General features: G+C 59.3%; 1 protein-coding gene across 1 annotated transcript in view; it reads left to right on the forward strand.

The window, feature by feature from the left end:
• Positions 1–5,682: 5,682 nt before the first annotated feature.
• The window catches only part of WNT3 (Wnt family member 3), a 44,780-nt gene continuing 37,660 nt past the window's right edge, over positions 5,683–12,802 (forward strand). The window contains exon 1 of the mRNA XM_080826994.1: positions 5,683–5,908. Within this exon, the coding sequence (XP_080683120.1) occupies positions 5,829–5,908 (80 nt within the window). The 5' untranslated portion in view covers positions 5,683–5,828. The remainder of the gene's footprint in view (positions 5,909–12,802) is intronic.

A 12,802-nucleotide genomic window follows, 5' to 3' on the forward strand; every position in this document is an offset into this window, starting at 1 on the left:
TGCTTCCCAGGGCACAATCACTTCCCCTGGCGGGCGGGCGGGCGGGGGGGGGCATCGGGGGTGGGGGCCTCTGGGGCTGGGTTCTGAGGCCAAAGGCAGCATAAAGGGGCTGGAGGGAGGCTGAAGAGGAGGAAAAAAGGGGAGGAGAAGAAGGGAAAGAGTGGCAGAGAGGGGGCGCTGGCAGCATGGGGAAGGGCCGTGTGAGGGCCACCAAGCCCCAGATGCCAGCAGGCTGCCAACCCCTGATCTCACCCCACTTGGGGCAGTGCCACCATCCTCTGGAAGGGAAGCAGGAGCCAGAGGACAGAGCCGGGAGCTGGGGTAGGTGGGGAGTGCTCTGGGCCTAGGTCTACTCACCATGGGGACCCTGAAGGGCCATAAGGAACCCAGACAGGAGAGAGAGAGAGAGAGAGAGAGAGAGAGATCCTCCCTTCTGAAGCCTCAGCCCTGCCTCCTCTCTCCCTCCCTCTCTCAGCCTGTCACCAACAACGTTCATATGGGGACTCTGACGTGCCAGCCCCTGCTCTGGGTGTCAGGCTTTGGGTAGTCCCGTGGGGGTTTGATTTTAGAGTAAGAAATACACACTAGGGGCTCCTGGGTGGCTCAGTGGGTTAAGCCTCTGCCTTCTGCCCAGGTCATGATCTCAGGGTCCTGGGATCGAGACCCGTATCGGGCGCTCTGCTCAGCGAGGAGCCTGCTTCCCCCCCTCTCTCTGCCTGCCTCTCTGCCTACTTGTCATCTCTCTCTCTCAAATAAATAAATTAATTTTTTAAAAAAAGAAATACACACTAAGTGAGCAAGAGAACAGACATGTCTGACATATAATGTACGTAACGTAAGGTCAGTGTTAAGGGCTCAGCAGAAAAAGAAAGTGGAATATAGGAGGCCAAGAGGGACAGGGTCCGGGAGCACCTAGTGGTAAGGGGGATCTTTCTGGAAAGGAGATTTTGAGGTAGGTTGAAGTTGGAACATCAGACAAGATTCTCCCAAGTAAACCCTTCTGGAGGAAGCTCTTGGGCGCCCGGAGGGGGAACTGCTTTGCTGAGGCTGACCGGGACAGAAGGAGCGACCCAAGAGAGCAGCTCGTTCCTCAGCCCCTAAGAGGAGAAGAAAGAAACCCAATATTTATTATTCCCGGCCGCGGTCTGGCATTCTGTCAGCACCGTTCTCATTTAACGCTGACAACTCCCTATGAGATATAAAGCATTATCTCCCCCTCCCGCAGCAGAAAGGAGGCTCAGGGATGACCGGCAGCTGGCCAGGGGTGCCCTTCATGCTTTCTGATGTTCCCTCCCCTCCCCTTTCCAAGGACTCTGGCCCCAAATCGCTTTCGGAGATACCCTTGGGGAACCCGGAGAGGACCAGCACCAGAGGAATGACTGTGACAGGGAAAAGCCCTCACGTTCCCACAGGTGGCACCTGTGATCCCCGGGTGCGGGTGGGCCAGGCTGGGAAGGACTCAGTGACATCATTCTGCCTGCCTGTTCGCAGCCTGGCTCGACACAAAGCTGAGGCAGCCGCAGGGCTCCGGCCAGGCGGTGCCGAGAAGACCTCGCATCACCTCGGCCCGCCCGCTTCTTGCATCTGGGACCCGCCCGCCCTCCCCAGGGAGCCACCTGGGTGGGGAGCAGAGGGAGCCCGAAGCCACGCACACCTTATCCTCAGCTAAGCTCGGGGATTGCGAAGTAGATTAAGGGCATTCGCTCACGAGGACGCCTACTTAACCTGGATCCCCAAAGATCCGGGCTGCTCACCAACAAAGTCTAGGGCTCCCGGGCCCCGCCGGGAGCGGGTGCGGGGCGGGGCGGGACGGCGGGGCCCTTCCTCACCCTCCGACTTCCTGCCTCATTATCAGCACCGCCGCCAGGGGGCGTGCCAGGGCCGGACGGCGGAGGGGATGGCAGGCTCCCGGCGCCTTTCTGTGGTTCCGTGGATATTCGTGGCTCACCTAGGGTGCTTACCCGGTGCAGGCTTCTGGCGTTTCCAGGACGCCACCTCTACAGTTTAAAGAAATCTTATTCGGTGAATACCTGTGCCCACTGCCCACGCTACGGCCTGTGTGCTTCTGGACTGTCCTCTCTGGTTGTCCAGCCTTCTGGTGGCTTCCAAGGAGCTCGCTCAAACCGTTCTGAGGCTCCTATAGCTCTCAGGAGAAAGTTAAAAGCCCCTCTCTCCCGTGAGAGACCGTGGAGCCTCCACGCGCCCCCTTGTGCCGCTCCCTGCCCCCACCCCCCACCCCCGTTCTCTTAGGCCCCCTGGGCCTGGGCACCTGCAGCATTCCCCTCTCTCTTCACCCTCCCCGGGCCGGTCTGGGCGCCAGGTTCCTAGGCCCCCGAGCAAGCTTTCGGGCACGTTCCAAGCAAAAATGAATAGCACTGCGCTCCATCGGAGATTTCCTCCTCCCTCCCGGCGACAGACGGGTAGCCCCCTGCGGGCGGGCGGGGGCCTGGCTGCCGTCGTCTTTGTCTGGGCGGCGCTCCGCAGGGGACCCGGCCAGCGGCGCTGAATACACAGCTGCCGACGGCCTGTTGGGCGGGGGGGCGCACATCAAAAGCAACCTCGGGGCCACGAGAGAGGCGGGGGTGGGATGAGGCCGGGCAGTCACCGGGCAGCGGCCGAGCTCCCTGATATTCACACACACGACACCAAGGGCAGCCCACGTGCCAGTCCTCAACTCCCCCGCAGCCCCCTCCTCGGGCCCTCCCGCCTTCTTGGCGCTCTGTCTAGAGGCCACCCTCCCATTCAGGGAGGAGGGCTGGGGGCGGCCACCTCAGCCACCCAAGCTGGTCTTGGAGCGAATTTAACCCTTTCCCCCATCGACTGCAATCCACCCTGAGGTTCGGGGTGCCTGTTAGAGAGAGTGTTTCTGCTGGCGACACGTGGCACCGGGCGGCCTCCCCCTCCCGGGTAGGGACCATTTCTGTGTTCTACTGGCAGCGCTGGGCCGGTGGGAGGAAGGAAATTAAGCCCGTGTTGAAGGAAGGACACCTGGCAGGGGAGGGGAAAGGGCTCAGTAATCCCCTCCTCTGGGGAGCTTTCAAGTGGGGGGAAATCCCCAAGCCAGCTTCTATTCTCCAGGTCCACCGTCCAGGCCAGGAGTGGGTTCTCACACCTCCCTGCCGGGCCTCCCCCTCTTACTTCCCCAGCCTGTGCCTCCAGCAAAAGTTCACGATTCTCTCCTCCTACCCACTTGTTTCCCCGGCCTCTCTTCCCTTCCCTGCTTCAAGCTCCTGACCTGAGTCTCCGGGTGCCGCCAGGCTGCCTGGAGGAGGCATTGGATACAAGTGGCCCTTCAGAGAATGACCAGTCTTGCTTAGGCTGCCCAGGGCTTTTGGCTGGGCATGTCTCCGCCAACCCTCAGCCCACCCACAGCCCCCCGGCTCTTTTGCCGCCCAGGCATGGCACTTATGGTCTCTGAGGGCCCAGAAATGACCCCAAGAGGCCATCTAGCCCAGCTCCTGCCTCCTGGCCATGCTGAATCCACAATGGTCTCTTGGTGGCGAGGGACGGGAGCCCTGCTCAGGTCTCAGAATGACAGTTATGGGCTGCTGAGCCTCCGAAACTGCAGGGCAGAAGGTGAGATCCGGTAGGCTCCTCTGATCAGAAAACCAGGGGAGAGTCCCTGATGGGCAGGACAGAACGAGGGTAGGACCTAGCAGGCCATGTGGGGTGTATGGAGGGCTCTCTACTCCTAGAACTGGGACCCAGGACTCCACAGTCAGTGATTATGGCAAACCCACCATGACCCTCTTTCGAGGTCAATCAGAAATAAGGCACCCCAGAATTAGCCCGTCACGGGGGCATCTCTAAAGGATCCCCATCTCTTCAGCCTCCGTCCCAGTCGCCATTCTGGGGCAGGTTGGGGCTTTTTCTCCGTCTTGGTCACCCTGACCCTCTCAGCCTCCCTCCTTCCCCCTTCCCCTTCTCTCTCCTCCAGCTCCCCCTGCTAGTCTCCCGCCCTCTTCTCTCAGTATCGCTGTCTCTCAGTTTCTCTCTCTCTCTCTCCTTTCTTCACTCCGTTTCTCCCTGTTCCCCCCTTCCCTCCTCTCTTTCATCTCTGCCCCCACCCCACCCCACCCCACCCCTCCAGCCGAGCACCCGGCTAGGAACGCAGCAGGAGCCGTGACAAGCCCAGGCGGCGCTCCCGACCCTTGGTGCCCCGGGGCCAGTTCCCCAAGCTCCCCGCACCCGCAGCAGCCATGTGGGGAGAGGGCTCTCAGGATGGGCAGGGGCAGCAGGTTCGAGCTGTGGGCACGGGTGGTGCAGATCAAAGGCCAGGAATGTCTGGCCTCTGGCCCGGACTTCCTTGGGCGGTGCACCCCACCTGGTGGAGAGATGGCCCACCACTCCAGGCCTCTGAGGGTCTTGGGGGCAGCTCCTTTGCTGTCCCCTGAGCAGTGGCCCTTGTCCCCCATCACTGGCCTTGCTTTCTTCACCCCAGGCCCAGGGCTGCTCCAGGGTCCCGACTGCCTCTGGGGCTGTGGGTGGCCCTAGAGAGGGGCTTGGGAAGCAAGTCGCCCAGGTGATGGGGGCAAGTCCCCCAAGAGTGGCCTCCCTCTCAGCACCACTCAGGACTGAGACCTAATTCTTGGACGCTGGAGAAGAAGAGGACAGAAAGAACCCAGGGGCCTGTGGCGGGACTTTTCTCCTATGGTGGGGGCTGGGGGTGTTGGATACATTTGACTTCCACACAGGGAAAGGACCAGTTATCACTGAACCCCAGGTGGGAGCTCAGGCAGAGACTTGGGGGGAGGGTTCTCCAGGCAGGCAGAAATGTCTTCGGAGGACCCCAGCTGCTCCCTGCTGGGGTTACTGCGTTTCACTGGCCCCAAACGGTTCATCCCTGAGATCCAAATGGGACTGCGGGCGCTGCTTCTGACCCGAGCTGGAGGCCGGGCCTGAACCCCTCGAGGAGGAGAAAGTGACCTGGCTCCGCGCGCAGGAAATGCAACTGGCCGCTGGTGTCAGTTGCAGGAAATGCAAAGGCAGCAGGAGGTCCCGATACCGATCTGATCCCTGACAAAAGACTCAAATGACACTCAGCTCCGTCCCCCGGCGCCGCCCGCAGCCAGACCTTCGAGCCTCCGCGGACCCTTCCGCGCGCCTCTCGGACACCCGGGAAGCGACCTCCCGCGGCCGGGGTCGAGTGGCCGGCAGGCTCGCCGGCCCCGAAGGCTGCAGGCTGGGAGGGGTTGTATTTCCCAACCCTCTCCGAGACCCTCGGATCCTGTCTTGCCCGGGCGAGGCTTCTGGAAACATCCGTGTGCTTTCTACTCTCGATTTCTCACGCGCCCAAGTCTAAAGGGGTCACGGTCCCCCGAGAGAAAAGGAGCCACCCATCAATGCCCATGCCAACCCGGCACCACGTGAACGCCCCCGTCAAAGCCCCAGCTTCTTCAACCTGGCTGGCGGGGGGCGGCGGGGGGTGGGGCGCCGCGGCGGTCCCGGGCCAGCAGAGGGTCCAAAGTGCCGCCCCCCCCAACCCCAAGTTCCCACTGTGTCCGGGGCGCGGCTTTGCCCAAGTTTGCTGGGCGATGCCCTTCCCCGAGCCCGACTCGTGGGCCGGGCGGGAGGGGCGCGTGATTGACAGGCTGAACTACAGACTCATCTCTTACCTTAGGCCGCGGGCGCTGATTGGCTGCTCGCTGACATCCTCAAACCCGGCTGCTCCGCGCTGGGCTCGGGAGGGGGGCGGCTGCGGGTGGAGGTGCGCTTCTGACAAGCCCGAAAGTCATTTCCAATCTCAAGTGGACTTTGTTCCAACTATTGGGGGCGTCGCTCCCCCTCTTCATGGTCGCGGGCAAACTTCCTCCTCGGCGCCGCTTCTAATGGAGCCCCACCTGCTCGGGCTGCTCCTCGGCCTCCTGCTCTGTGGCACCAGGGTCCTCGCCGGCTACCCAATTTGGTGGTAAGACTCGCCTCTTGTCTGCCCGCGGCCCGATTTCTCCGCCGAGTCCCGGGGAGGTGGGGGGCGCCGGCCGGGGTGGGCTGCGGCTCCTTTCTCCTTGCCTCCCTCCAGCCCCCCACTCGCCCACCCCTCCTGGATTTTCTGCTGGTGTCGCCTTCAGAATCCAACTCCTGGCTTTTCTGATAATCACCATTTTCCCTGCTACTAGCTGCAGAGGCTGGAGGACTTTTCCCGGCTCCGATGGTCTCTGATTCCTAAATCCTCACCCTCCACCCGTCCTCATCTGGGGGCCCCGAAGACCCTCCATTTGCTTGCAGTTGGGTTTCTGGAAATCCAGCGTTGTCCCTGGGGCCCAGCCACTCCTCTTCTCCATTTTGGGGTCTTCATGGGCAAAATCATCCTGTTCCTTCATTGCCACCCCCATCTCCGCCGGCGCCTCCATCAAGAGATTTCCCCCACAATAACCCCCTTTTGCCGTCATATTTCAGACCCCGATGGCTTCAGGGAACCCTGGGGTAGGGGAGCAGGCCGGGGGGGTGGATTTCATCAGATTCTCCCCACTCTGCTCCAGATTAATCTTGAGCCTCAGAAGTGAATATGGTATTTGCTGATCCGAGATGCCATTGAATTCGGATTTTATTCATTTCTTGTTTGTCCATCCTGGCAAAAGGGGGGGCTCTTTGAAAATGTAGTTGTCTGGGAGGGGGTGGGTTTGTTCTTTGACCAAAAACCCAATTCTCCATGTCAAATTCGTTCCTTTTGGAAAACCGAGGACCGAGGAGAAAGGGAGAGAGGGAAAGGGGAATCCTATCCCCGAGAAATGCGGATACAAAAGACATTTTTAGTAAATAAGGCTGGGAAACCAGGCGCGGTGTTTTGGGGGGGTGCGTCTATGGAGGGGGAGACTGACCGAGGAATAAACAGCCCTTTGGGAGCCCCAGTTCCAGGGAGTCCCCTTGTTTTCCAAGCAGCCCCACTGCCCCCCAGCAGGTCCCAGAGGCCAGAGGGGAAAGAGACACTGAAACCAGTTCTCTAAATTATACCCCGCCTGTCCTCAGTCTCCAGCCCCCTGCATTCCGGAAAACTTTAATTAAAGAATCTTACCCTCCTGGACGGAGAGCCTCGGCCCGGGGGGTGGGGGGGGGTGGGAGGGTGGGAGGTGAAGAGGAAGAATTTGGGATCCATGAGTAAGAAGAGGGCCTGTGGCCCCTGAGGTTAAAGTCAGAGGGGAAGGCCACCAGGGCACGGTGCCCCCCTGCGCATCCCCCTCTCTCTGACCTGCCACCCCCTCTCCAGCCCCAGCTAGGGGGAGCAGAGCCAGCATGATTCCGGGGCCACACCCTGAGTCTGCCTCCAGTTGCTGGGGTGGGGGGCCCAGGATGGGGGCAGGAGCAGGGCATGGCCAAGGGTCTGTGTGTAGAGGGTTCTGAGAGTTGCTCCCAGGACACACACCCGAGGGAAAGTCTTTCTTCTGCCCCGCCCTTCCTTCCCGCGGCTTTGGGCTGGCCTGGGGCCTCCTGTACATAAAGAAGTCCGAGGGGTGGCGGGGCAGCCAGGGATTCCAGGTCGGGGGCTCTGCCTGTTGGGGGAAGACTGCTGCCTAAACCCATCCCGCCTTTGCAACCCTTTCTGACCCTCTTTGCATCCCTGGGCCAAGGCCATGCTGTTCTTTGCCTTCATGGGGACTGGTGGGGGAGGGTATGGAGAGAAGGCTTGGAGCCCTACGGGCTGCAGGGGTGAGGCAGGGGTAGGGGTGAGGAAGAGGCCGGTTCCCCTACCCTATTTACTGGAGGAGGGCACTTCCTGGGGCAGTGCCTGTGGGGAAGGGTTATGGGGAGGGGGCAGTCTGGTGTGCAGTCATGTGTTGGGGAACACCTAGATAGCAAGATGTTGGAAAAACCTGGAAAGCCAGGACATCTTCCCTAACATAATGCTGGACACATGGCTTGTTTGGGGGCTGGCGTTGGGGGGGGTGCAGGGGGGAGGCTAGGATGCTGCTTTGTCTGAGCAGAGAAGAGGGGTGTGTGTGTGTGTGTGTGTGTGTATTCTAGGGCTATGATCATAAGAGGTGTCAACTAAATATGAGTGTGTCTCTGTGTGTGGAGTCCATGCCTGTACCTGGGCCACCAGGGATGTGAACTCACGTGAGATGGGGGATCCGTGGCTGTGAACGGGTGTGCTGCACCTCTATACACAAGTGTCAGGAAGTGGCTGATTCTAGGATGTATGTGTGTGTGTGTGTGTGAGAGAGAGAGACAGAGGAAGCCTAGAAGTGTCTGCCCACATAAAGGTCAGCCCCTGTGTCTGCTCGTGACACTAGGCATGACTGTGTTCATGACTGGGCATGTGAGTGTGCGTACGTGTGTGTGCGTGCATGTGCGTGCATGCCTTCACGACAGTGTCAGGGGAAAGCCCCACAGCTGTCTTTGTGCATGGATATCAGTGCTCGTGGCCATGACCTGATTGTGCTTGGAAGGAGGAGTGGGGGAGGCTGTGTCTGGGTCTGTCTGGGACCCTGTCCTCAAGTGCCCATGGCTGGCGGGGCCCTGGCCTTGTGGATATGTTTGCAGACCCATGACTTATGGGTGTGAGTGACATCCTGAGCTTGGGTGTTTGGTGGGCGGCTGTGGTCCTGGAGGGGCAGTCCAGCAGGAGACAAAGGTCTAACCAAGAAGCTGCGAGGGGCCCCGCTGACCAAGGGTCCTGGGCTGGGCAGTATCTACGCAGGGTACAGAGCCCTTCTTGGCATGAGCTTATCCTGTCTGTCTGAGGACGGTGGTCACAGCCCTCCCCTCTTTGGCCGTTTGTCTTTGGGCTTGGAACTGCATGGAGGGGAAGTCACCTTCTTAGAGCTGGGACCGGGCCTGGGACAGGGACGGCAGAGTGGACAGGCCTCAGATTCCTGTTCCCGCTCTGCCTCCAGGGCAGTCCGTCAGATTCCAGATCTTTCAGCGTCTGAGCCCAGCATAGGCTGCCCTCTTAAGCCCACCCAGCTCACACATTCCCCAGGAGGGGTTTACAGGAGAAACGGTTTAGCTGGGATGTCTGTCCCTACCACCCCTCAAGAAAGGCCCCTCGAACCCCCAGGGGCCTGTGCTGCTCGCGCCCCAGCCCCGAGAGAAGGCATACCAGAAAGCAGAGCCATCAGGGTGTCAGACAGAGGCTCGTGGAAGGAAGAGATGTGCTCCAGGCCTTCCCAGCCAGGTAGGGGTAGAGCGGGGACAGGAAGCGGTGACAGCAGCACTGATTTCTGTAATTCTTCTTGTCAGTCCCAGTTAGTGCCTGCTGGAGGAACTTGTCTTTCTTCTCCTTCTTGGGGGAAAAATGAACTCCCTTATTAGGGCCCATCCTAGGGCCTGCTACATTCCAGAGACAGAGGCCCTGATGGAAGGGGCCTCCGCTGGGGGTCGGGAGCCCACCCTGCCTCTGAGTGACCCACCCGCCTGGGGCGCTGTTTCCTCTCACGCTCCGGCTTCACCAGCCTGTCCTGCCCCGCAGCTTGGGTGAAGGTGTTCTGCAGAAGTCAAGGGCAGTGAGCTGGGAAATAAGAGTTCTCTTTCCACCATCCTGAGACCCATTCCCCCACTCCGGCGGCTGCCCCAAGCCCTGCCTCAGTTTCCCTATCTGTCAGATGTCGTGCTGCTTCCCCCACCCGCTCCCACCTCCACCCGCCTTTCAGAGGCTTGTGAACATGTTCAGTCAAACCCCGTGGGGGTCAGTGGGCTGGGCCCGAGGAGGCACCTGGAGACTGCGGGGGAGGAAGGCCCCAGGCCAGGTGTTAACACTTGTAACAGGCAGGAATTACAGCTGGCTGGGGCTGGGGCTGGGGCTGGCGAGGAGCTGAGCTGGCTGGAGGCTGTTGATCCCACAGACAGACAGACAGACAGATGGGCAGATTGGATGGCCAGGCTTGAACCGGGTGGTCTCCCTTCCAGGGCAGGCCTTTCCCTGGGGGGATCTGGGGGGTGGTGGTAGAAATCAATCCAGGTCTCTTGGAAGTGAGTTAAAACCCTCCTGCCCACCCCACCCCCATTGTGGGCGGGGCTTGCTGTCCAAGGGGAGGAGAATTGGTGGCGCATCTGTTTGTATTCTTAAGATGGGACCACATTTGGTTTAAAACAAAAACAAAAACAGGTCAAATGTTATAATAATACCAGGAGCCTGGAGGTGAATTATGTTCTTGGAAGAACCTGCTTTAGCATAGGGGAAAAGGCAGCGGGGGAAAGGGGCAGCAGTCAGGGAAAGTTCTCCCGGAATCTCTCAGAGCATTTTTCAACAGCTCTGGGGCCAAGAGGTGAGCGATGGGTGGAGTCTGGGCTGGTGGTGTCTGAGCGACACCCCCACCCCAGGGATCTTGAGGGTCCCGGGTCTGCGATAGCTGCCTGGCAAGCAGACCTTCTGGGGGTGAGGATGAGTCGAGTCAGGAGCTGGACTGTGGTGCCAAGTTCTTTGGTGGACGCGCTCCCTCTCTGCGGCTTTCCCAGTGACAAACCCGGCCAGTGGCCACACTCTGGCCTCTCGGTGCATGTTCAGTAACTTATGAAGGTGGAGAAACTGAGGCAGACGGGGTGGGGGGCCCTAGATGGAAATCCCCCAAAGTAGACTCAGCCAAGTAAGCGTCTCTAATCTGCCTCGCTACACGACGGAATGTTAGAAAGACCTGAGTGGTACTCGGAAGATGAAGGATTAGGAAGACCGTGTGGGCCCCTGAGAAGGTGGTCTGGACATGAGATAGGGGAAGGGAGCTCTGAACTTAGGATTTTCTCTAGACTTGGAATAGGTCAGGGCAGGAGTGGTGAGTTTTCTCAGAGGAGGATGGAAGACCTTCCCGGCCTCAGAATGTGGTGAGCCCAGGAGCCGAGGAGGACCTGGTCTTCTAGACTTTTCCATTCACCCTGCTGGGAGGCTTAGAATCCTTCTAAAGCCCCCAGGGAGGGAAAGACGTTCTCTACCTCTGTCCCTGGTTGGGAGAGGAGGTATGCCTCATCCCCCCCCCTCCAAGGTTAGGGTCAAGGATGTTCCATGTATACATTTTGTTCTCGTGAGTGCCAGGAAGTGGTTAGTGGGGAGACGGTCTGAGATCTGGGTTCACTGCTGGGCGACCTAGGATGAATTTCTTTTCTTTTCTCTGCTTCAAGTCCTTGCCTTCCTCTGGGCTTCCTTTTCCTTGACTCCCCTGAGGGATCCCTTCTGCTCCTTGGAGTTCCCAGAGCTATGACAGGGACTGATACAGTGCTGCGAAGGGGAGGCCCCAGTGTCACTCTCCCCCCTGCCTTCCCCATGCCCCACTCCCCCCCCAACCCCAAAACCCAACCCATTCAGAGCCTGCCTCAGGCAGCCTAGCCCCTGACTTCTGCAGGCCCACCTGCGCTCAGTCCCAGAGCTGGCTGCCCACTGCTGCTGGGCGAGCCCACGGACACCCTTGACCACACTGCCCCCAAACCCAGCAGCCGGGCTCACACTCACATCTGGCTCTTCCACATTCTACCTGGGTGGCCTAGGGCAAGTTAACCTCTCTGAGCCTCAGTTTCCCCATTTCTAAAATGAGGATAGTGATTGCTTCTGCCTCACAGGGTTGTAGAGAAGGTTCAATGAGCGAATGCATATAAAGCTCTTAGAACAATGCCTGGCTTACAGAAAGTACTAGGTGTATATTAGTCGCTCACACCTCCTGTTTGCAAGCTATTTTGACTCCTTTAAGTCCTTGAGCCAAACTTGCCTCTTCCAAGAAGCCCTCCTGGATTGGCCTCACCTGGCCCTGCTTTCTTATCTTCAGAATTCAGCTTGCCCCATTATCCTTGGCACTGGTGACCATGAGCCTATAGCTTTCTTTTCCCTTTTTTCATTCATTTATTTAGTACTTGCTACACCCAACACAGGGCTTGAACTCACAACCCTGAGATCAAGAGTCCAACGCACACTCTTCCTACCGAGCCAGCCAGGTGCCCTGACTGTAGCTTTATTCTTAACTTGATGGAGTTAGGCCAGGAGAACCTACCCTCAGCTCTTTGCTTGCCCAGGAAGGGTGGGGACAAAGGCACCGGAGCCTCCCCTCGCCCTCCACCCACCCCACAGTTTGTGAGGCTCTTGTGGCCACTGCCATTTCCAGCTGGGACCTGGAGCCTCCTGGGGCCGGGCCTGGGAGGGGTAGAGAAGCAGGCGCAGAGGGGGAGTGGCCCTGGGGCCGCCCGGGACCAGCCCGAGCACAGAAGTTGCTCCTCCAGGAGCCGAGAGATGATTCAGAAGGTGATTTATAGACGGAAGGCAGAAAGCTTGGCTCCTGGCAGAGGCCTGCTGCTTAATTACATTCTTGGGGGGGAGGTATGAGTGGTGCGGCAGGAGGGGATCGACTTTTACCCCTCTCCCCCTCCAGGCCTGTCCCCATCGCTGCCCACGCTCCAAGCAGGGTCTCTCTTTCTCCTGCTGTCAAAGAAGGAATTCCCTCTTCTCAATGAGAGACTAGGCCAGGGGAGCAGGAGGTGCTTCTGGGGCTGGAGGAGGTGGAGAAAAAGGGAAGAGGCCAGAGATCCATCTCCTGAAAGGACTCGGGGGAGTCTGGCGTACAGAGAGAGTGGGGACACAGGATGGTCTGGGAAAGAGGATCCGTTCCTCTCTTCCCTGCTTCTGGGCGGGTGAATCAATAACCCACCTGGGGGAAAGGGGTTTCTAGAATCTTCCTGAAGGTGCCAACTCCACACTTTCCCTCCTGTGCCCTATCCTACTGCTGCTTCTGGATCCTTCCTTCAAGTATGTTCCTTTTATGTTCGGTTCTCGGTGGACCATGGACGGGCTGGGGACTAGGGACCAGGTACTGGGCTGGGAGGTTGAAACCCGGTTCTTCAGTGCCAGACAACCTGTGTCACGTGGGCACCTGTGTCATGCCTTAGATCCAGA

The sequence above is a fragment of the Martes martes genome, assembly GCF_963455335.1.
Source record: "Martes martes genome assembly, chromosome: 16".
NCBI classification, from domain to species: domain Eukaryota; kingdom Metazoa; phylum Chordata; class Mammalia; order Carnivora; family Mustelidae; genus Martes; species Martes martes.